Raw genomic sequence first — 23,746 nt, 5'->3', positions numbered from 1 at the left:
TGTGTTTGAACGATTTGCTAAGAGCGTTGTAAAAAAAAAAAAAAAGATAAAAAGTTAGCATTTTATCGCATTTAAGTTAGCGGACTTTTGCTAAGCAAGTTTGCCTATTCTCTTGCTGTACTTAGAGCGTCATTTATTTATTTATTTATTTATTTATTAATACCATAATTTAACCTCATTTGACATGGCTGAATCCAGCAGCTCCCTGTTAAGACCAACAAAAGGTACATTTTTTGCTTGACCTAATTGTTTTAGTTTATAGGTATATTTCGCCATTTTTGTGGGAATATGTGTTTGAGCGATTTGTGAAGAGCATTGCATTTTATCGCATTTAAGCTAGCAGACTTTTGCTATGCAAGTTTGCCAATTGTTCTCCCTTTGTACTTGGATCCTAATTTATTTATTTTATACCATCATTTAACCTCATTTAACATGGCTGAATCTAGCAGCTCCCTGTTAAGACCAGCAGAAGGTATGTTTTTGTTTGAGCTCATTTTTTTTTAATTTCCTAATTTAGTTTATAGGCATATTTAGCCTTTTTTTTTTTTTTTTTTTGTGGGAATATGTGTTTCAATGATTTGTGAAGAGCATTGCAAAACAAAAAATGTTAGCATTTTATCGCATTTAAGCGAGCGGACTTTTGCAATGCAAGTTTGCCAATTGTTCTCTTGCTGTACTTAGATCATCATTTATTTTATACCATTTGAGGGTAAGCTCAGGTAATTTATTTTGAAATGAAAGTGCAATTCTGCATAGTTTAAATAAACACCCAGGAATATTATTTTTTATTCGCATTTAATGCTCTTTAGAAAGGGCACTCTTGAAATGTTCCTAATCTGATTAGTCGAACTAGTTGATAAATTATTTGACTACTAAAATAATCAGCTGCAGCTCTTGTACAAACACATTTAAAAGTACAGCTTGTCCCGTCCAGCTCAGCTTCAGCAGGAATAAATGTTTTACATACGGGCTTGGCTTTGAGACTCTCCTTATTGTGTCTACTCGAATGAATGGTGGACAGAGGAAAACTAGTTAGATTTTTTTGATGAACAGCTTCATCCAAGAGTGAGCTTGCAAAATCCTCGGAACAAAACGTAAATCCCTGAACTGTGGAAGCACGAGAGAGATGATGATTTTCTTCGAGAAGTAATGGCCAAACATGCCTTTTGTGGTATTGCACATACTGTAGGGAAGGAAATAAAAACATACAAAATTTGTGTCACCTTCGTGTGGTATTGCTCCGTGGACAATGTTACTATCAGAACAGAAATAAAGAAATCAAAACCGGAATATTTATTTCTTGTGAGAGCAACAGATGTCATACATTTTCCCTTTCAAATTCTTCTTTTTCAATATAAAAGTGAACAAAAGTCAAACATACACTTGAAGTACTGTATTAATGAACATATCAAACCTGGAGATTAAGCAGACATGCCATCTAATACAAGAAATGCATTTGAAATTCTATTTATACAAAAATAATATTTTGACACTGTTGGCTCGGTTTATGGTGAATTTTGTTCATTGTGACAGCAGATTGTTATGATCTGCATCATAGTACATCATACTCCAAGCAAAATGTTGAAAAGACCTCGAGGTATGACAATATTATACGGTTGTAAAAAGTGTTTAGTGGATTGTAGGCCTTCCTAAACTGTTGTTATGCTTTTTTTTTTTTTTTTTTTTGGCATCTCAATTTGCAAAATATATACATAAATTAATTGCTTTCTAAGAAATATACATTTCATTTCAATGTAAATATAAGTGATTTTAGCATTTCCATTAACACATTCATAAACTGCGAAATTTAATTAAAATATTTACAAAAAAAAAACCTATAAAATATCTGAAAATATTGATTATTTTAAGCATTTATTATTTTACACTGACTTATATATACAGTTTAAGCCCTATTAGTTTATATAGTATTTTTCTTTTTAGTTATTGGTAGTACAGTGATCCCTCATTTTTCGCTGTTGAGGGGGGTGGAATTCGGGCTTCTCCTACTCCCTGCGAAAATCGAAATCCCGCAAAGTAGAGGCGGAGCTTATTTACTTTTTTTGGGTGTGTTCAAAGTATTTGTTCAGATTTAAAAACATTGGAAAGAGATAGAAATGAAACACGTTTTCCCTTTTTTCCCCAAAGCATAATAATAAAAAAAAAAAAAAACTTAAATGTATATTTTTGTAGATGGTTTTTAAGCACTGCAAATGTAATAACTATGATATAAATGAAATATATATGAAAGAAAACAATGACTTGTACATGTATACATGCATTTGTCTTTACATTTATAAACTAAATACAGTACAGGTAGTCCCCAGGTTACGACGTACTCGACTTTCAATTTCACTACGCCGGACTCTCGTCACCATTTTGTCTCAAGTTGTTTTTTTTGCTGTTGTTGTTTTTTTGGGTTGCATAAACAGTACCTTGTTGTACCTCACAGTATCTTATTTTTTACTTTATTAATATGACGTGTTCTGTCCTCACTAAAGGTGAAAGTGTTCAGCTTTACAGACAGCAAACAAGGCAATTTTTGTGCTTTTTAAAGCACTTTACTTAACTTTTGACAATTTGTAAAGTTGTAACACAAATATGTACGCTTGTTCAAAATGACACGCATTTTAACAACAAAACCCTTAACACAAAACAAATGGTGTTCAAATGTCCATTTAGTCTGATCTATATGTAAATTAGCCTAATCTGCCTAACAAATGTCCACTAGCTTAAATGCTACGAATGCTAACGTATCTTCAATTCTCATTTCTCACACATAACTCCACAAATTATAGCTCTAAACTTAATTACAAATGCAAACACGAACTTATATTAGCTGAAACAACTTGCAGCCTTATGTGGGCCAAACCAGAGCGCAGCTGTTTTATCCATGTCAGATATACGCTGCCACCAGAGGGCAGTGTATCCTCCGTCATTAAACAAAATACAATACGTTTGGAATTTTTGGATAGTTATTTTGAGATTTAGGGGTACTTAAAGCACTCATTCCGATTTACGTGGAAATTCGGGTGATGTCGCAAGTGTAGGAACTGAACTCGTTCGTAACCCGGGGACTACCTGTATTTATGTGGAAAAAAAAAAAATGGCATTGATTGAGGGCGCGAAGTTTGAAGCGTGAAGTAACGAGGGATCACTGTATACTTAAATCATCTTAAAAAAACAGTAGACCGACCTATTTTTACTTGATTCTACAAAAATGTTTAGGTTAATGTTGCAACATGGCCTCCAATTAACAAATAAAGAAAGAAAATTGCGAACAGTCTACTGTTTTAAACTCTGTTCTATTTTTGTTACCCTAAAGGCATGATGCAATATAAGACAGCGGTCCCATCAGGAGTCTGTCTGCGTAGAAGGTGAAGGACTGGCTGGAGGACAAATGGGCTGGGGAAAATTTTTGTACATCTCAGGGGCTTGACCTTGTGGAGGTGATGGGATGGGGGTGTCTGGTGAGGCTGCAGGAAGAGTGAAAATGTTAGCTTGAAAATTACTTTTTTTTTTTTTTTCCCCAAACGGAGGCTCATATTTTTTCTACTAAACAGTGGTACCTCTACTTACGAAATTACCATAATTTTTGGACTATAAACCACTACTTTTTTCCCTCGTTTTGAATCCTGAGGCTTATAGTCCAGTGTGGATTATTTGGGTTAATAGGTAACACTTTATTTGACAGTGGCGTCATAAGAATGTCATAAGACTGACATAATTATGACAATATCATGGGCATTACTTAATGCTTATGACAGATGTCATTAAGTGTCATCCAACAAATTGTCTACCTCCCTTTATGTCCAGCTCAGATCTTCTACATCCATTCAAAAGGGAGATAATTTGCTGGATGACACTAAAAGACACTGTTATAAGCATTTATTACTGCTCATTACAGTGTCATGTCATAATTATGATTGTCTTATGGCCCCTCGGTAACAAATTGTTACCAAATACCATAACTAGCAATTAATGAAACAACTTGAAGAGTAACTGAAGAAATAATTAGCACAGCACAATAATTTTGATTGTTATTAACATCTGTAGCGCTGCAATGCATGCTAGGAGGCATGTTGGACGACAACAGTGTTGACAGCAGGTGGCAGCAGAGGTTAACTTTCTCCCCCAAATGAAGCTTCTTGGAGCCATGAAGCTTTGCAGCCAATTGATTCAAAGCTTCATGGTGGTTGATTTGGTCTTATGACAGTCTTACGATGCCGCTGTCAAATAACGTGTTCCCGGTTAATATCTTTTGGGGTAAATATCACACAATACAGTGAGGGCCGCTGTAGTTTACAGTCCAGTGCGGCTTTTCTAAGAACAAATGTCATTTTCGTGTCAAATTTGGTATGTGGGGGCTTATAATCAGGTGCGCGCCTTAGTCCAAAAATTGGAAGTAGTTTCGTAAACTGAAAATTCCACCAGTAGAGACGCGTTTTCCATGTAAATGCCCCAAGCCCCCAGAAAATCCAGACATAAATCTTTCATAAAGCGTAAAAAATGCATCAATACTAAGGGTGTAACGGTACATGTATTTGTATTGAACCGTTTCGGTACGGCGTGCTCGGTTCGGAATGGAGGCGTACCGAACGAGTTTCTGACGTAATGTAACCTTTACTTTTCGAGGTTGTGAGTCGATCGGGTTAGTTTCTTTGTGTAGATTATATTTACTCAGTCTTCTCTACTATAACGAGGACCAACACGGTAGGACAGTATAACCCAGAAACGTCAACGGCGCGAGAACCCAGTGAAACGCAGGCGTTGAAGTCAATCAGCCAATGCACACCAGTCGCAGTGCGGCCGCGTGTTAGACGCGGCTCAACACGACGCACGCGAAAAGAACGGCAGAGTTTATTATTTGACGCGAGACGCGACCCTCCTGCGTCAAGACTACTACCGGTAGCTAGGATCGGGCAGACCGGAAGTCACTCGTGTAAAAATACGGTGGATCCGGTCGATTTTCCAACTAATATGCAATCGTTACCTACTTTTTGACTCCATCAGATCTCTTGAGTGGTAGATCGGGGCACAGTTGACTTGTCTTTGTTGATTTACTGCTGTCTTCTCTGCTATAATAATAACCAACACGGCCCCGTGTTCAATACAAAACCCTCCAACACAACAAAATAAGTAGGAACTAATATTCACATAGGAACTAAAGTTTTACAACACTATAAATGAATACTACATCACATTTGTAAAATATAAACACATAATAAAATAAATAATAGCCCATTTAAATAAAATAAATTGAAATGAGCTAAAACACCTGTAATTAAATAATAAGAATGTTACACAGATCCTGCTTACACAATTAAATTTATTAATTTCTGTGTGGCGCTTTAACTTGAGAAAATCCACCAATAAAGCTTTTGAAAACCGTTCATAAGGGAAATAAATGATTCATTGAGGCATTTCATTTGTAAAATACATGTTAAAATCGTTGTCATTGGGATTGCTTTTCTCTTTAGCACAGGACTTCTTTTTTCTTCTTTGTTTCAGAAAGAAAGCTGACCAATACGCGGGGTCTGAAAAGCAAATTGTTGTTGGATTATCTTTAAATACCTGCTACTTTTTGAGCAGAATTCTAGCTTTGTATAGGCTAATGTTCCTATTGTTGAAAGCACAAAATTGTGTAATAAACAACTAGCACATTTATATTTTGCATTTTGTTTTCTTACTGTACCGAAAATGAACTGAACCATGACCTCAAAACCGAGGTACGTACCGAACCGAGATTCTTGTGTACCGTTACACCTCTAATCAATACATGTTCCAATTAAATTATTGCAAAAAAACAATAAAACGAGAGTTGTGCATAATGTAAAAACAAATGATAAAAGTTAATCTCACATAAAGCTGTCAAAACACGAGGGGTGAATGAAGAGGATGCTGGGATACACACATACACATACAGTAAAGTAGAGGTCTCTCTTGGCCAATTGGATGCCTTGACGATGCCAGGCAACAGCCAATGGCAGAACAGCTATAAGCGTGTTACGTTCAGTAAACTCTGGGACCTATGAGTAGTAGCCCTCCGTATCCTGACATTTCATTCGTAGCAAGAAGCAATATTTTCCCGTAGAGGTGTGTCTTAACCTGAAAATTCCTTATATAGAAATGTTCGTAAGCAGAAGTACCACTGTACTATTATATCCTCTTCTGTGTGAATTATCCATACCTATCTGCTGAGTGTGTGTAAAAGGCATGGTACTGATGAGGAGAGTCTGTCCAGTCAAAGGGTCCTGGGTCATCTGTGTGTGCACTGGATGGTGCAGGTGTGTGTTCTCAGACGTCAATCCTAGAAAGAAAAAATGCATATTGCAGCCCATGCAAGTGGTAATGAGCATGACATATATGCTTATAATTTGGGTTAAACTTAAAATTATACTACATTTATTGAAATCTATGATCTGCATTCAGTCCACGACATTCAGTTTTACCTCCCAGCAACATCTCATGCAGTAAGTTGTCTATTTTGGCGAGACCACAGAGCTTGATGAACTGAAGCTGTTCAATCATTTGCCAAGTGATGCTCTGCAGGGTGGGAAGAAGGAGTAACAGCTCTCCAAAACGACCCCGCGAGTCATACTGGCGGTCATTGATGTAGTCTTCTAAACTCATCTGGACCTGCGACACACAAGGCAAACATCTTTTAGCATGAAAAATTCATTGTGAATAAAAAGCAAAAGCAAACCCTTAATGTTTGTTCTTTATTGTAATCTAGAAAACGATCAAATGGTTGCACTTACTTGCAGACGTGTAGCTTTGATCTTAGAAGGGTCCCGCAATGACTTTGCATCTGAAGATTGGGGGACAAGATTTAAAAATAATAAATAATAATAAACAAAAACAAATAGGTACTTAATTAGGCTACTTAACAAAATACAGACAAATGTTTCCAGAACTTAAATACAGAAATGTAAATGAAGGCTTGTGAATGTACAGTTATTGCCCATTATATTAGGTAAACCCAGTGCGGGACTACAGTGGTACCGCAGCGGTACCAATCAGAACTTCCTAAATTGTGGGATTTATGTCCCATGCAATCCGGGACTAACTAAAAATCACACTTATCATAAACATGTTGCAGTGCAGTTATTTTGGTCAACAATGCTAATAACGAAAATATTTCGTCGACGAACAATTTTTTCACAACGATGTGACAAGCTAAAAACGTGCCAGTTCTCGTCCTGATTCCAGCACGGTGCGGGGGTGGTACCCCAAATGCGGGGGATCCCCCCCACCCGACCCCCTGCACTAACCCCAAACCTCGGGGCCCTTTGGGACCTCGGGGGGAGGGTACGGGGGTCTTTTTCTTTCGGGTGGGGGGATTCCATTGTTTTACACAGGATGTATTAACTAATACCGTTTTTCGTTTAACATTTAAAGTACATCTAGACCCTACCCTTCACTAACCCTAACAATTTCGAAACGTGCGCCCTCCTAACCCTAATTAAATATAGTATTAAAATAATATATTATTTAACCCTAACTAAATAAAACCCTAATTGTGAATAAAATTTAACCCTAATTAATAAATTAAAAACCCTAATTTAATAATGCTCAATATTATAGATAGGCCTCTCAACCCTAAATTAAACTCTAAGAAAATCACCCCTATTTGGGATAACAAAGTATATATAATAGCTTATAGGATATGTATATATAGTTAGATTTGTCGGTATATATGTGTATGTGTATATATATATGTATGTGTGTGTATATGTGGTTCTAACTAAGTGATTGTGTATATGTATTGAACTATCCGAATATATGGGTTATTATGGCAGGGACGTTAATATAGATACATATTGAGCTATTTTTATAAATATATAACAAAGGGATTTTAGGAGGGCTTTTATGGTTAGTTTAGTTTTGGGAATGTTTAGTATAATTTGGATTAAATATAATTGGCTATATTGGAATTATATGGACGCAGATGAATTATATAATGTATATGTGTGTGTGTATATGAATATGTGTATATTGTATATGGTGTATATGTTTGTATGTATTGCATATGTGTATATATATATTGAGTTGGAGGTATAGTATTATTATTATTATACGTAACTTTATAGGATATGATTGATATATAATAAATAGTGGGTCCTGATCTGTGATTATATTTTATTTTTTATAGACGTATTCATATATTCCCCGTAAATAAAAAATATTTTTTGTCCTGAAAAATAAAATTAATGATAATCTAATTGATGTCGGGTATTATTAAAATGAGTGTATATATATATATATATATATATATATATATATATATATATATAATATCTATCAACATAATATGTAATATTCTAAATAACCATACAGAAGACTTGTGCCAGTGCTGGTGAAATTCATTTCACCCTATATACATAAGTCACCTAAATGACCTCTGGCACTGAATAATTTCTCTGTCATACAGATTAAAATAACTGCAGTAAATTACCAGGATCAAAGAAGACAATGGCCTTGAGTGCCGCGTACTCATTGTCATCGATTTGAATATCTTGAAAAGGTCTGACCAGTTCATCCAGAACTCTGTTTGCAACCCGGCAGATCTCAGATTCTGGAGTGTTTCTGTGTATCACACAGCCATTTCCTAGACACACACACACACACACACAAACAAATACACAATCATTGAGGAGGTTCAAAGTGGAGATAGAATGATATATTGGATGGTCGATATTTGGAAATTTGACGTATATCGGAATCTGCCTTTTTTTTTTTTATCTGACTGGCCGATATGAAAAAATCCATTTAAAACTAGGGATATGGACATGGGATCGCGCAATTTTTCAGGGGATCGGAATCGGGTGAAAAGGATTGGGTTTTTAATTATAAATATATATATTTGGTTTTCTGCTTCATGCTCGTACAGCTTCACTGTCCCTCCTGCTGCTTTTCTTGGTCAGCAGTGCACTGAGAATTTTGCTTTTTAAAGTTAACCATGATTGACAGTGTACACATCTGATGCTGCTCACAGTGGTCCTCAGAGAAACTTGGGTGGTGTTAACTTTGTGTAGTCTAAAATCACAATTTCGATTTAAAAACGATCCTCCAGCATTAGTCATAGTAAAGGTAAAAAAAAGGTTATGTGTTTAGAGTGCTTTAGAGCAGTTTGTGACTAATCTGTTTACAGTGTGATGCTGCCACACACCCCAGTAATTCAAACTTTTGAGTCATAAAGAGAAAGAGGGAGCCCTTTAAGTAAATCATTTCTCAGTAAACTTAATATTTAATCAGCCATCACATTTCAGTGCCAGATCATGTGAATGCAACCACATTTAGAGTAAGATGACATTCTGGCGGCCACATACCCAAAAGCAGGACGTCCTTGAATGGTATTGACCTTTTGGCCACTCCCAGCAAGAGGTGCTCACCTGCATGAGCCCTGAGCAAGCTAACCTGGAGAAAAATAGAAAAACATAAACAATGCAACAATACACACCTCTGGTTCTTAGATTAATAACACTTGGAAAATATCCAGGGTAGAGTACACACTAATAACTCTCTGGTTAATCATTACTTTCAATATGACTTAGTTTGCAGTGCTTGACTGATGAGGTTCTTACAAACAACATGTTTTGTTGAGCTCCAGCAGTCTTTTGTCAAGACTTAAGTGGGATTTTCAAGTTAGATGAATCAACTATTTTCTTTTCACTAAATTTCTCAAAAAAAAATTTTTTTAATTTAAAAATACATTGTTTTTTACACGACCTAAATTTCCCAGCATGTGTCACTGGTTGTCATAACGTTAGCATACACTTAAAATGAAGATCCCATACATTAATTTGTGACTTTTTTTGCATAGTTATACGTATAAAGTAGAGAGGTTTGAATTTACACTGCAAAGTCACACCTCCTTAAAAGTAGTTAAATTCCCTTGTTTTCAGTGTAAGTCTACTAGAAATAAGTGAAATGATCTACCAGTGCTTCAAGTAAATTTTACTCACTTAGATTTCTTGATATATACGGAGCCCCTAAAGGGACATCGACAGAAATAGAATAAATTTAAACCCTCTGATGCGCACCAGAAACAATCTGGTAAGCATTAGCATTATATAGCATTTAAGCTAGTGGATTTTTGCTATGCAAGTTAGCCAATTGTTCTTTTGGAGATCTTCATTTATTTATTTGTTTATATCGTTGAGGCTAAGCTCAGGCACACATCGGATACCAGCAGTTTCTGCGTCATAAAAAGAATAAAACAGGATTTAATTGAGCTTTACTTCAATCTTGGACTCAACTATCGCCCGAATTTAGCCTCAAACGATATTTTAAAAAAAACAAAAAAACATGAGGATCTAACTACAGCAAAATACCAATTGGCTAACTTGCATAGCAAAACTCCGCTAACCTAAATGCTATATAATGCTAATGTTTACCAGATTGTCTCTGGTGCGCAACAGAAAGAATCTGGTAGACATTAGCATTATATAGCATTTAGGTTAGCGGACTTTTGCTATGCAAGTTAGCCAATTGTTATTTTGTGTGATCCTCATTTATTTATTTTTATATCGTTTGAGGGGTTAGCACAGCCGCGTGTCATACACCAGTAGTTTCAGCGTGCCTTAAAAAATCTATGTACTTCAAGTGAATTTTACTTAGATTTTTGTTAAATATACGGTGCCGCTAAAGGGACATAGACAGAAATAAAATAAATTTAAACCATCTGATGCACACGAGAAACAATCTAGTCAACATTAGCATTATATAGCATTTAAGCTGGTGGATTTTTGCTATGCAAGTTAGCCAACTGTTCTTCTGTAAGATCCTCATTTATTTATTTATTTTTTTATATTGTTTGAGGCTAAACTCAGGCACACATCGGATACCAGCAGTTTCGGCGTCCTAAAAATGATAATACAGTATTTAATTGAGCTTTACTTCAATCTTGGACTCAACTAGCGCCTTAGCTTAACCTCAAACGATATAAAAAAATAATAATAATAATAAATGAGGATCTAAGTTCACCAAAAAACAATTGGCTAACTTGTATAGCAAAAGTCCAGTAGCTTAAATGCTATATAATGTCAATGTTTACCAGATTGTTTCTGGTGTGCACTAGAAACAATCTAGCTGGCTCAATCCACATACTATCTGGTGCACACCAGATGGTTTAAATGTAGTTTATTTCTGTCGATGTCCCTTTGGGGGCTCTGTAGAAATAATCTTATGTTCAGTTAGCTATTATTTTTAACAGACTTTATTTTGAGCAATAAATTAGTATATTTAATCTTAAAAAAAAAAAAAAAAAAAAGTGTTGAAATGTCAGAAATGTCGCGAGAGTGTTCCATTTATATGGTTGCGGCGCAATCCCTGCAATCAAACCGTTTCACTTTGGAGTAGCCCTTAAATAATTATTCAGTTAACTCGAGTAATTCGATTAGAAAAAAGATTGAAATTAAATTTTTCTTCTTCGAGTATTTGCTTATTTAAAATGGCATGTAATGCGTTTGTTTTGAAAGGTTTGCATTTAGAATAATCAATTTCAGTGGATACACTGCCCTCTCGTGGCAACAGTGAATGTGACATAACTCATTTCACATGGCTGAATCCAGCTGCTCCTTGATAAAACCAACTTAAGTTTTTGTTTGAGCTAATGTTTTGTTAATGCATTTGTAATTTAGTTTGTAGGTAGATTTAGTCATTTTTGTGGGAATGTGTTTAAACTATTTGTTAATAGTGTTATTTATTTATTTATTTTAAAAATATATATTTTATAGCATTTAAGCTAGCGGATTTTTGCTATGCTTATGCTATTAAGTTAGCCAATTTTTCTTGTGTTGTACTTAGCTCCTCATTTTTTTATACTGTTTGAAGCTAAACCCAGGTATTTTTATTTCTCATGTTCGTTATCCCGTTACTTGATTATTCGAACTGACTAGTTTATCGATTAATCGACCACTAAAATAATTGATAGCTGCAGCCCTACTTTGAAGGCCGAAATCAAAAGTTTGCGTCTTTGACTTCCGTTTTCGCTGTCTTTGTGTAAACACGAATATAAACTAGGGCTGTCAAATGATTAAAATTTTTAACCGAGTTAATTACAGCTTTAAAATTAATTATTCGTAATTAATCGCAATTCAAACCATCTATGAAATACGGCATGTTTTTTCTGTAAATTGTTGGAATGGAAAGATAAGACACAAGATGGATATATACATTCAACATACGGTACATAAGTACTGTATTTGTTTATTATAATAATAAATCAACAAGATGGCATTACCATTATTAACATTCTGTTAAAGCGATCCATGGATAGAAAGACTTTTAGTTCTTAAAAGAAATGTTAGTGCAAGTTATAGAAATTTTAGATTAAAACCCCTCTTCATTTTTCGTTTTAATAAAATTTGTAAAATTTTCAATCAAAAAATAAACTAGTAGCCTGCCATTGTTGATGACAATAATTACTTACACAATGCTCATGGGTGCTGAAGCCTATAAAATCAGTCGCACCCAAGCGCCAGCAGAGGGCGACAAAACTCCGAAAAACACAACAAGTACACATTTCACTGTGCTGTTGTTTTAATCTGAGCGGGGCATGTGCGTTAATTGCGTCAAATATTTTAGCGTGATTAATTTAAAAAATTAATTACCGCCCGTTAACGCGATAATTTTGACTGCCCTAATATAAACACAATCGTTGCGTCACCATGTAAACCGCTCACTACGCTCCCAAGCCACGTTTTTAGCTCGTTGACTAAACATTTTCGTTTTCGTCATTGTTGACGAAAACAACACTAGCCTAAAAATATACTGGTATGGCCCACTGGAGATCTAATTACCGAGAATGTGGCACGTGAACTAAAAAAAAGTTTGCAACCGTGCATGAGCGTGTGCTGAAAATGACCAGCATTCAGGTTCGTGCAATTCTTGAGCAAATAAAATGGCAGCCAGTTAATATTGATTGATACATAGGTGATGGACTTTGGAAAGTCCTAATACCTGGTCATCCAGTGGTAGTTCTCCAAATGAAGGAATGTATTTGGCCCATTCTACCAAAACCAGTAGCTGTTGTCTCATAGAATCGCACACATCCCCGATAGTGGCAGATTTCTGGTCTCGTATGTCTTCTATTCCAACTGGAGTGCTGATCTGGATAGACACAGGATTTGATGATGGTTTGGAGTTTCGCCTTCTTGAGAAGGTTTTAAGTGGAATGACCACCTGTCGGGATAACGATTCAGCTTGAGCCAGAACTGTGATGGGTGGAAGCTCTTGAGGGTCTGGAATACTTCTTCTAGAGCTGATCCGATCCCTCTCATTCTGCACAGCTAAAACAGACCGCTCAGTATGAGAGATGATTAAATAAACACAGATTGCTGAACTTCTTTTTCTGTGTCGATGGGCCGTACTGTAGATACAATCAGACAGCAGGTTGGGCAGTTAATATTTAGGAGAATACTCAAAGAGGCTTGCATCAGCAAGAGGAGTCAAACGTTAACCAGTCGCAATCCTGAACAACAGCTTTGAATAACCCATGATTAGGGGTCATAAAACACCCTGCCAAGGTTATAACCCTCATAAATGCACTCATACAGAGACACACACATGAATATTATCAGCAATTTTACAGCTTTGACAATTCAACTTTTATTTTAAGATTTGGCCGAATTTAGTTCATTACATTTGAAACATATTTATTTGTAAGTAGCTTAATTTTGGTTAGTTGTATTGTCATGTAAAAATAAGATGCCACATGCGTACCTTCCTTTTTCATGCCAGCTCGGAAGCATTTGTTGAGTCTGCAGAAACGACACTGGTTTCTTTTATCTTTGTCAACCACGCACTGTCTGCTGAACCTGCGTGAGAGGGACAAGAGTAAAGCTTTGCAAGCAAAAGAGAGGACACTTGCAGTATAGAGTATGCTAGAAATGTTCTAGTAGCCTTCTTCGGAATTTACCTGTTTATAGATATTGTGCAGTATACAGTGGGGTAAATAAGTATTTAGTCAACGACAAATTGTGCAAGTTCTCCCACTTGAAAATATTAAGGAGGCCTGTAATTGTCAACATGGGTAAACCTCAACCATGAGAGAGAGAATGTGGGGGGGGGAAAAACCAGAAAATCACATTGTTTGATTTTTAAAGAATTTATTTGCAAATTATGGTGGAAAATAAGTATTTGGTCAATACCAAAAGTTCATCTCAATACTTTGTTATCTACCCTTTGTTGGCAAGAACTGAGGCTAAACGTTTTCTGTAACTCTTCACAAGCTTTTCACACACTGTTGCTGATATTTTGGCCCATTCCTCCATGCAGATCTCCTCTAGAGCAGTGATGTTTTGGGGCTGTCGTTGGGCAACACGGACTTTCAACTCCTTCCTCACCCCGTGGCGTCAAAATGATAACAAGAAGGGTGAGCAAAAATCCCAAAACCACAAGGGGGCACTTAATGACCTACAGAGAGCTCGGACCACAGTAACAAAGGCTACTATCAATAACAGAATGCGCCGCCAGGGACTCAAATCCTGCACTGCCAGATGTGTCCCCCTGCTGACGAAAGTACACGTCCAGGCCCATCTGCAGTTCGCCAGAGAGCATTTGGATGATCCAGAAGAGGACTAGGAGAATGTGTTATGGTCAGATGAAACCAAAATAGAACAAACACGAGAACAGGTTCTCATGTTTGGAAGAGAAAGAATACTGAATTGCACCATACCCGCTGTGAAGCATGGGGGTGGAAACATCATGCTTTGGGGCTGTTTTTCTGCAAAGGGACCAAGATGACTGATCTATGTAAAGGAAAGAATGAATGGGGCCAAGTATCGAGAGATTCTGAGTGAAAATCTCCTTCCATCAACGAGGGCATTGAAGATGAGACGTTGCTGGGTCTTTCAGCATGACAATGATCCCAAACAGACAGCCAGGGCAACAAAGGAGTGGCTTCGTAAGAAGCATTTCAAGGTCCTGGAGTAGCCTAGCCAGTCTCCAGATCTCAACCCCATAGAAAATCTGTGGAGGGAGTTGAAAGTCCGTGTTGCCCAACAACGACAGCCCCAAAACATCACTGCTCTCGAGGAGATCTGCATGAAGGAATGGGCCAAAATACCAGCAACAGTGTTTGAAAAGCTTGTGAAGAGTTCCAGAAAACGTTGGGCCTCCGTTATTGCCAAAAAAGGGTACATAACAAAGTATTGAGATGAACTTTGGTATTGACCAAATGCTTATTTTCCACCATGATTTTCAAATAAATTCTTTAAAAATCAAACAATGTGATTTTCTGGGGGGGTTTCCCCACATTCTCTCTCATTGTTGAGGTTTTGGCAAACATTGTGGCAGTGTTTGGGTCATGCCACTCATGTGAGATGTGCTGCGCCTCTCCCGCCTCACTGGAGTTTAGGATGTGTCTCAACTTAGGCTGCGCTACAACATGTGCATGTCTATGTTCATTTGAAATTCTTGGAAATCTTTATTTATTTTTTGACTAAAACTATACATATTTTCGTCCAAAAGACCAAGAAAAAAATTAAAAGGGCAGCCAAAAACAACACTGGTAAATGTCGCCTGCCATCATTCGTGTACCTGCAGGTGTAGACATGGCTCTTGCGTATGGAGCGCCTGAAGAAACCTTTGCAACCGTCACAGCTTGAGGCACCGTAGTGTTTCCCCGTGGCTTTGTCCCCACAGATGGCACAGTTACTGTTGAGCCCATTTGAACAAGCTAGGCTGGATTCTGTCGGCATGCTCTCTGAAATAGACAAAAAACGAAGTAGTAGAGTATTGTAGATTCTTAAGTTTATAGTATTTACTGTATTTTTCGGACCATAAGTCCTATGTGACTTGTACGCCAGTGCATATAGGTCGCACTATTTGACCGGAATTCTCATATGTCAGAGACCAATTAAAATTAGACAAAAGATCTCATAACATAGGTGCAGACACGTAGGTGTATATTGTAAATACTCGAGATGTGCCGATCGATCGGGTCCGATCACGTCATTTTGAAAGTATCGGAATCAGCAAAAAAATATCGGCCATCCCTTTTTTAATATATATATATATATATATATATATTAGGGCTATCAAACGATTAAAACTTTTAATTGAGTTAATAACAGCTTAAAAATTAATTAATCGCAATTAATCGCAAATAACTGCAATTCAAACCATCTATAAAATATGCCATATTTTCTGTAAACTATTGTTGGAATGGAAAGATAAGACACAAGATGGATATATACATTCAACATACGGTACATACATAAGTACTGTATTTGTTTATTATAACAATAAATCAACAAGATGGAATTAACATTATTAACATTCTGTTAAAGTGATCCATGGATAGAAAGACTTGTACTAACATTTTTCTTTTAAGAACTACAAGTTATAGAAATGTTATATTATAACCCCTCTTAATGTTTTCGTTTTAATAAAATTTGTAAAATTTTCAATCAAAAAAATAAACTAGTAGCCCGCCATTGTTGATGTCAATAATTACTTACACAATGCTCATGGGTGCTGAAGCCTATAAAATCAGTCGCACCCAAGCACCAGCAGAGAGCAGCAACACTCCATAAAACACAATTAACAAGTGAGCGTTTTACTGTACCGTCATTTAAATCTGTCTGAGCGGTGCATATGCGTTAATTGCGTCAAATATTTTAACGTAATAAATTAAAAAATTAACGCCCTTTGACGCGATAATTTTGACAGCCCTAATAAATATACAGTGGGGAGAACAAGTATTTGATACACTGCCAATGGGAGAATCCATTGGTACTTGTTCTCCCCACTGTATTTTAATTAAATTGTTTTTTAATTGTATTTAACATCACAGACATATGTTACTCATCCAGAGTCTTTAGGCTTTTAGGCAATTAATTAATTAAAAAATGTGTCACGTTAAAATATTTAACGCATGCGCTGCATGACCCTCTCACTCATTGTCGCGCTCAATCTGTAATAACGCTGTTTTACCTATATAGAGAGAAAAAAGGCAGTGCAAATGAGTAGAGTGAACTTTGGCAGCCTTTGAAGCCTTTTATTAATTGGCTAAAGCCTTGCAATCCCTCTCCCTATGATTAGAAATATCATGGGAAGCAATGTGGTGAAGCAATGTGGCAATTGATCATTGTCTTAACACCTTATGTTATTTCCCAACGCAGAGATGATATAGCAATTGGTAGCACGTTGCACAGTCATGGTTCCACTTCCCATCATGCATTTGGGATGGCCACAGTATCATTTACTGAAAGCTCAACAAATACACTAGATGGCAATATTTAGTCACAGTATACAAAGTCACATTCATTCTTTAAGAATTACAAGTCTTTCTATCCGTGGATCCCTCTCACAGAAAGAATGTTAATAATGTCAATGCCAACTTGGGGATTTATTGTCATAATAAACAAATACAGTACTTATGTACTGTATGTTGAATGTATATATTCGTCCGAGTTTTATTCATTTTTTTTCTTAATGCATTGCCAAAATGTATATGATCGGGAAAAATTATCGGGAATGATTGGAATTGAATCGGGAGCAAAAAAAAGCAATCGGCTCGGGAAATATCGGGATCGGCAGATACTCTAACTAAAATGATCGGGATCGGATCGGGAGCAAAAAAACATAATCGGAACAACCTTAGTAAATACATATATAAAAGGTAGTCCCTGGGTTACGACATATCAGACTTACGTGATTTCGACTTTGCAAAGCCGGAGTCTCGGCCGCCAATTATTCTCCTGTCTTTTTTTGTCGCGTAAACAGTGCCTTATTATAGCTCACAGTATCTTATTTTTTTATTGTTAAAATTTTTAATATGACTATTGTACTATATGACTGTTCTGCTATATGTCAAAATGTGTGTTTGATCATATTGGTGACTTTTGTTTTGTGATGCATGCTTTTATTTTGGCGCAGGATGTATATAGCAAGTAGTACTTCTGCACGCGAGTAAAAGCGCATGTACACATGAAGAAGAGCGCACTTGCGCCCACAAAGAAGTCGCGCAGCTGAGGGAGAGAGGTGAAAGATTACAGCTTAGCTTGCTGTCTAGTTAGGCTATCTTGGCGATGACAGTACAATGACGTAGAATGCGTGTTTTTGGATAGATATTTTGAGATTTAGGGGTACTTAAAGGGTTAATTCTGATTTCCGCGTAAATTGGAATAAAGGGTTTAGGTTGGGGTTTAGGGTTAGGTACTCCTAAAAGTCAAAATAACTATTCTAAAATTCAAAAGTACTGCATTTTGTTTAATGATGGTTCGAATATACACTGCCCTCTGGCGGCAGCGTTGGGTTTGGCTGGACTGTCGCCTTGTATGACTGAGAAGCACTCGTCTGACATGGATAAAGGACAGCTGCTCTGGTTTGGCCCACATAAGGCTGTAAGTTGTTTCTGCTAATATATTTTCATATATGCATTTGTAACTAAGAGGTAGTTTGTGGAGTTATGTGTGAGCAATTTGTTATGTGAATTGTAAATACGTTAGCATCCTTAGCATCAGAGCTAGTGGATGTTTGTTAGGCAAATTAGACTAATTTAATCAGCTAAATTTATATATTGATCAGACTTGGCATATTGTTTTGCATGATACATGTACCTAATACTTCTGATAAAGGAAATAGCAAAGTTGGATTCCCAAAAATACTGGTTACAACCAGTGAGTCTAATAAACATTATTGTTAATATCCTTATTTCTACAGTCATCTCCGCATTGTTATTACTGTTATCATTTTGATTACAATGATGGGCAATGGCACTTTGTCACCATAATCATCATCATTGTCTGGCTATTTGCCACCTTGAAAAAGATTCGAAAGACGTCGCTTCCACGACTCTTTTATCATGCATGCCGGGTTAACAACAGGAAGATGGTCATTGGTCAATAAAACATTTTTATTGCTTATACCAGCAATTTCTACCTAACTCTTCTCAGCTTTATTAACATTCTGATTGTATGCTTTTATTAGTCTTCCCTCCCCTCTGATTTTCTCATCATGTTTGCAATCAAAGAAATAAACATAATTCACTACAACAATCAATGGAAAACAGGGTACATGCACAACATGAAATGCAATCAGTTTTCCCATCATCAACATTTTAAAAGGCTTCATTTATATGCTAAATGTACTGTACTAACTATTCTTCTGCCGCTTTCATCACACCTTTCCCTTTCTGCCACACATTACATTTGTCTCCATTTGTACTGTTGGAGTCGATAAAGTCTTCTTAATTTAAAGTCATAACAAGGTCAGGTAACGTATACCGAAACCTCTTGGCACAGTTGCTAATGCAAAAGAGTCGCCACTGTTCTGCCGAGTTGCATATAGCAAAATTTAAGTACTTTTGGCATTATAATTGCGCAGTCATTTTTTTTTTTTTTTGTACCGTAAATTCCGGACTATAAGCTGCTACTTTTTCCCCTCCCTCAGTATCCTGCGGCTTATAGTCCAGCGCGGCTTATTTGTTGATTTATTTGGGTTAATAGGTAACTTTATTTGAGAGCGGCGTCATAAGACCGTCATAATTATAACACTATCAAGGGCATTAATGAATGCTTATGACAGATGTCATTATCATCCGGCAAACTATGTCACTAACTCCATTTATGTCCAGCTCGGATCTTTTAAATCTATTCAAAAGTGAGATAATTTGCAGATGACACAAAATGACATCTGTCATAAGGATTCATTAATGCTCATGGCAGTGTCATGTCATAATTATGATAGTCATATGGCACAACTGTCAAAATGTTACCAAATACTAGGGTTGTTCCAATCATGTTTTTTGCTCCCGATCGTTTTAGTTTGAGTATCTGCCGATCCCGATATTTCCCGATCCGATTGCTTTTTCTTTTTTTTTTTCATTCCCGATAATTTTTCCTGATCATATACATTTTGGCAATGCATTAAGAAAAAAATGAATAAAACTCGGACGAATATATACATTCAACATACAGTACATATGTACTGTATTTGTTTATTATGACAATAAATCAAGATGGCATTTACATTATTAACATTCTTTCTGTGAGAGGGATCCACGGATAGAAAGACTTGTGACTTTGTATATTGTAACTAAATATTGCCATCTAGTGTATTTGTTGAGCTTTCAGTAAATGAGACTGTAGCCATGGCCAAATGCATGATGGGAAGTGGAACCATGACTATGCGTAGTGCTACCAATTGATATATCTTCTCTGCATTGGGAAATAACATAAGGTGAAAAAGATTAATTGCTACCTTGCTTCCCCACATTGCTTCCCATGATATTTCTAATCATTGGGAGAGGGGATTGTAAGGCTTTAGCCAATTAAAGAAAGGCTCCAAAGGCTGCCAAAATTCACTCTACTCATTATACGCTGCCTTTTCTCTCTATATAGGTAAAACGGCGCCATTACAGATTGAGCGCGACAATGCGTGAGTGGGTCGTACAGCGCATGCATTAATTGCGTTAAATATTTTAACATGATTTTTTTTTTTTTTTTTTTATTACCGCCCTTATCGGGATAAATTTGATAACCCTACCTTAAGCCTAAACTAAAGACTCTGGTTGAGTGTAACATATTATGTTTGTAACGTTAAATACAATCATAAAATGATTTAATTAAAAAATATACAGTATATATATTTAAAAAAGGCATGGCCGATATTTTTTTGCCGATTCCGATACTTTGAAAATGACGTGATCGGACCCGATAGATCGCTGATCGATCGGGACATCTCTACCAAATACCATAACTAGCAATTAATGAAACAACTGGAACAGCAACTGAAGAAATAATTGGCACATAACTTGAATTTTGATTTGTTATTTACATCTGTAGCGCTGCAATGCATGCTAGGAGGCATGTTGGACGACAACAGTGTTGACAGCAAGTGGAGCAGTGATTGGCAAATTAAGCTTCTCGAAGCAATGAAGCTTTTCAGCCCATTGGTTCAAAGCTTCATGGTGGTTCATTTGGTCTCATGACAGTCTTACGGTCCCGCTGTCAAATAAAGTGTTACCGGTTACTATCTTTTGGTGTAAATATTCCATAATACAGTGAGGAGTGCTGCGGCTTATAGTCCAGTGTGGCTTATCTGTGAACAAATGCTGTTTTTGTGTCAAATTTGGTGGGTGCGGCTTATAGTCAGGTGCGCCTTGTAGTCCAAAAATTATGGAATATGCTCAAAATAAGTGCATATGTAGATTCCTGGACAGAACATTTAAACCAGACATGTCCAAAGTCCGGCCCGGGGGCCAAATGCGGCCCGTGGTCAAATTTCATCCGGCCCCCAGCCTCTGTCATAAAATCAATAGCGTCTGGCCCGCACACAGACTTAATAAATTGTTCAGCAGTACTGCTACCAGCATATGAAGTAGCTTACACACTAAATGCTGCTCCTCATTTACCCACTAAAAGGCAGCAGCACTCTAAGCAACATTACCCCGCGTTACCCTTTATTCCCCATTTCTAAAATGGCGACAATCAACAAAAAAAAGAAAGTTGACTGTGACGGCCGACGCTTCAAGGGTAGGTGAAAATTGGACTACTGTATTTCTCCTCTAAAATATGCAACAACTGTGTCTGCGTCATTTGCAAAGAGACAGTCGTTGTTTTTAAACAGTTCAATGTGAGGCGATATTAACAAACAAGACACGCTGACATGTACGACAAGATTACAGGGAAGATATGTAGCGAGAAATTGAAGTTTGGAAGGACGGCCGGGTCTTGGTAGATTTGCAGTGGTCTGATGCTCCTTCCATTTCAATATGATGGCTTGCACAGTGCTCCTTGAGATGTTTAAAGCTTGGGAAATCTTTTTGTATCCAAATCCGGCTTTAAACTTCTCCACAACAGTATCTCGGACCTGCCTGGTGTGTTCCTTGGTTTTCATAATGCTCTCTGCACTTTAAACAGAACCCTGAGACTATCACAAGGCAGGTGCATTTATACGGAGACTTGATTACACACAGGTGGAGTCTATTTATCATCATCGGTCATTTAGGACAACATTGGATCATTCAGACATACTCACTGAACTTCTGGAGTGAGTTTGCTGCACTGAAAGTAAAGGGGCCGAATAATATTGCACGCCCCACTTTTCAGTTTTTTATTTGTTAAAAAAGTTTAAATTATCCAAAAAATGTTGTTCCGCTTCACGATTGTGTCCCACTTGTTGTTGATTCTTGACAAAAAATTTTAATTTCATATCTTTATGTTTGAAGCCTGAAATGTGGCGAAAGGTTGCAAGATTCAAGGGGGCCGAATACTTTTGCAAGGCACTGTATATACTGTATATATTTTTTAATTAAATTGTTTTCTAATTGTATTTAACGTTACAGACAAAATGTCTTAAATTCATCCAGAGTCTTCAGTTTTGGCTTAAAGTAGTGCTATCATATTTATCTAATTTATTTAACGGCGGTAATTTTTTTTTTTTTTTTAATTAATCACGTTAAAATATTTAAAGCAATTAACGCATGCGCTGCACGACCCACTCACTTATTGTCGCGTTCAATCTATAATGGTGCCGTTTTACCTATATATATTGAGCTAACAGGCAGCGTAAAATGAGTAGAGAATTTTGACAGTCTTTGGAGCCTCTTTTTAATTGGCTGAAGCCTTAAAATCCCTCTCTCAACAATTAGAAATATCGTGGGAAGCAATGTGGGGAAGAATGGTAGTGGTTGATCTTTTCCTTAACACCCTATGTTACTTCCCAACGCAGAGAAGATATATCAATTGGTGCCACTACGCACAGTCATGGTTGCACTTCCCATCACGCATTTGGGCAGAACAGTTAAATGGCTACAGTATCATTTACTGAAAGCTCAACAAATACACTAGATGGCAATATTTAGTCACATTTCTCCTTTAAGAATTACAAGTCTTTCTATCCGTGGATCCCTCTCACAGAAAGAATTTTAATAATGTAAATGCCATCTTGAGGATTTATTGTCATAATAATCAAATACAGTACTTATGTACTGTATGTTGAATGTATATATTCGTCTGATTTTTATTCATTTTTTTCTTAATGCATTGCCAAAATGTGTATGATCGGGAAAAATTATCGGGAGTGATTGGAATTGAATCGGGAGCAAAAAAAAAAAAAAAAAAAAAAAAAAGCAATCGGATCGGGAAATATCGGGATCGGCAGATACTCAAACTAAAACGATCGGGATCGGATCGGGAGCAAAAAAACATGATCGCAACAACCCTAGTTTTCAGAATTAATAAGCGTCAACAAAAATGTCATTGCTAAATTAGTAAAAAAAGAAAATTATTAGATTAGTCGACTAATCGTAAAACTAGTCTGCCGACTAATCAGGAGAAAAATTGTAGTTTAGGACAACCCTAGTGTACCGGAACATATTTCCTCCACACCCTTCTCACCTTTTCAACCCCTGACCCATGAAAAGGGCCCCTGGATATGTTCGCCTTAGGCCCAAAAATTGCCAAGTCCGCCACTGTTTACAGTATATGTAATCTGAAACTATCATAGCATATAATGCTGAAGGGGTGGGGAATGACAATAATATTCGTCAATTGTGATTATTTTTGTGACAATCATCTCCAGAAATTCCTAATCGTGATAGCCCTAACAACCTTTATCAATGAGGATTCTAGCTCCAGAAATTCACCTCATTACAGACAATATAGCTCATTTTCAATGTGTGTCCATGTGTCTGCACACACTTACCTCCCCCTCCATAGAGTACATCAGCATTGTCAAAGCCCAGTGTGCTGTATGAAGGATCCAGACAGTCGGAATAGTTGGCAATTTCCAT

The 23,746-nt window shown here is 36.8% G+C and overlaps 1 protein-coding gene across 1 annotated transcript; it reads right to left on the bottom strand.

Annotated features, from left to right (window-relative positions):
- Positions 1-1,297: 1,297 nt before the first annotated feature.
- Positions 1,298-23,746, bottom strand: hnf4g (hepatocyte nuclear factor 4, gamma). The gene is made up of 11 exons (XM_057824107.1): positions 23,659-23,746; positions 15,544-15,709; positions 13,726-13,820; positions 13,186-13,292; positions 12,964-13,113; positions 9,330-9,417; positions 8,456-8,608; positions 6,759-6,808; positions 6,450-6,636; positions 6,188-6,307; positions 1,298-3,473 (listed from the first exon to the last, which is right to left on the bottom strand). Exons 1-11 carry the CDS (start codon positions 23,744-23,746, stop codon positions 3,352-3,354), a joined length of 1,326 nt encoding a protein of 441 aa, XP_057680090.1. The 3' UTR covers positions 1,298-3,351.

This window comes from Corythoichthys intestinalis, chromosome 20 (assembly GCF_030265065.1).
Source record: "Corythoichthys intestinalis isolate RoL2023-P3 chromosome 20, ASM3026506v1, whole genome shotgun sequence".
Lineage (NCBI taxonomy): Eukaryota > Metazoa > Chordata > Actinopteri > Syngnathiformes > Syngnathidae > Corythoichthys > Corythoichthys intestinalis.
Note: the sequence above shows the minus strand (reverse complement) of the source record. Positions and strands in the feature narration are given on the sequence as shown.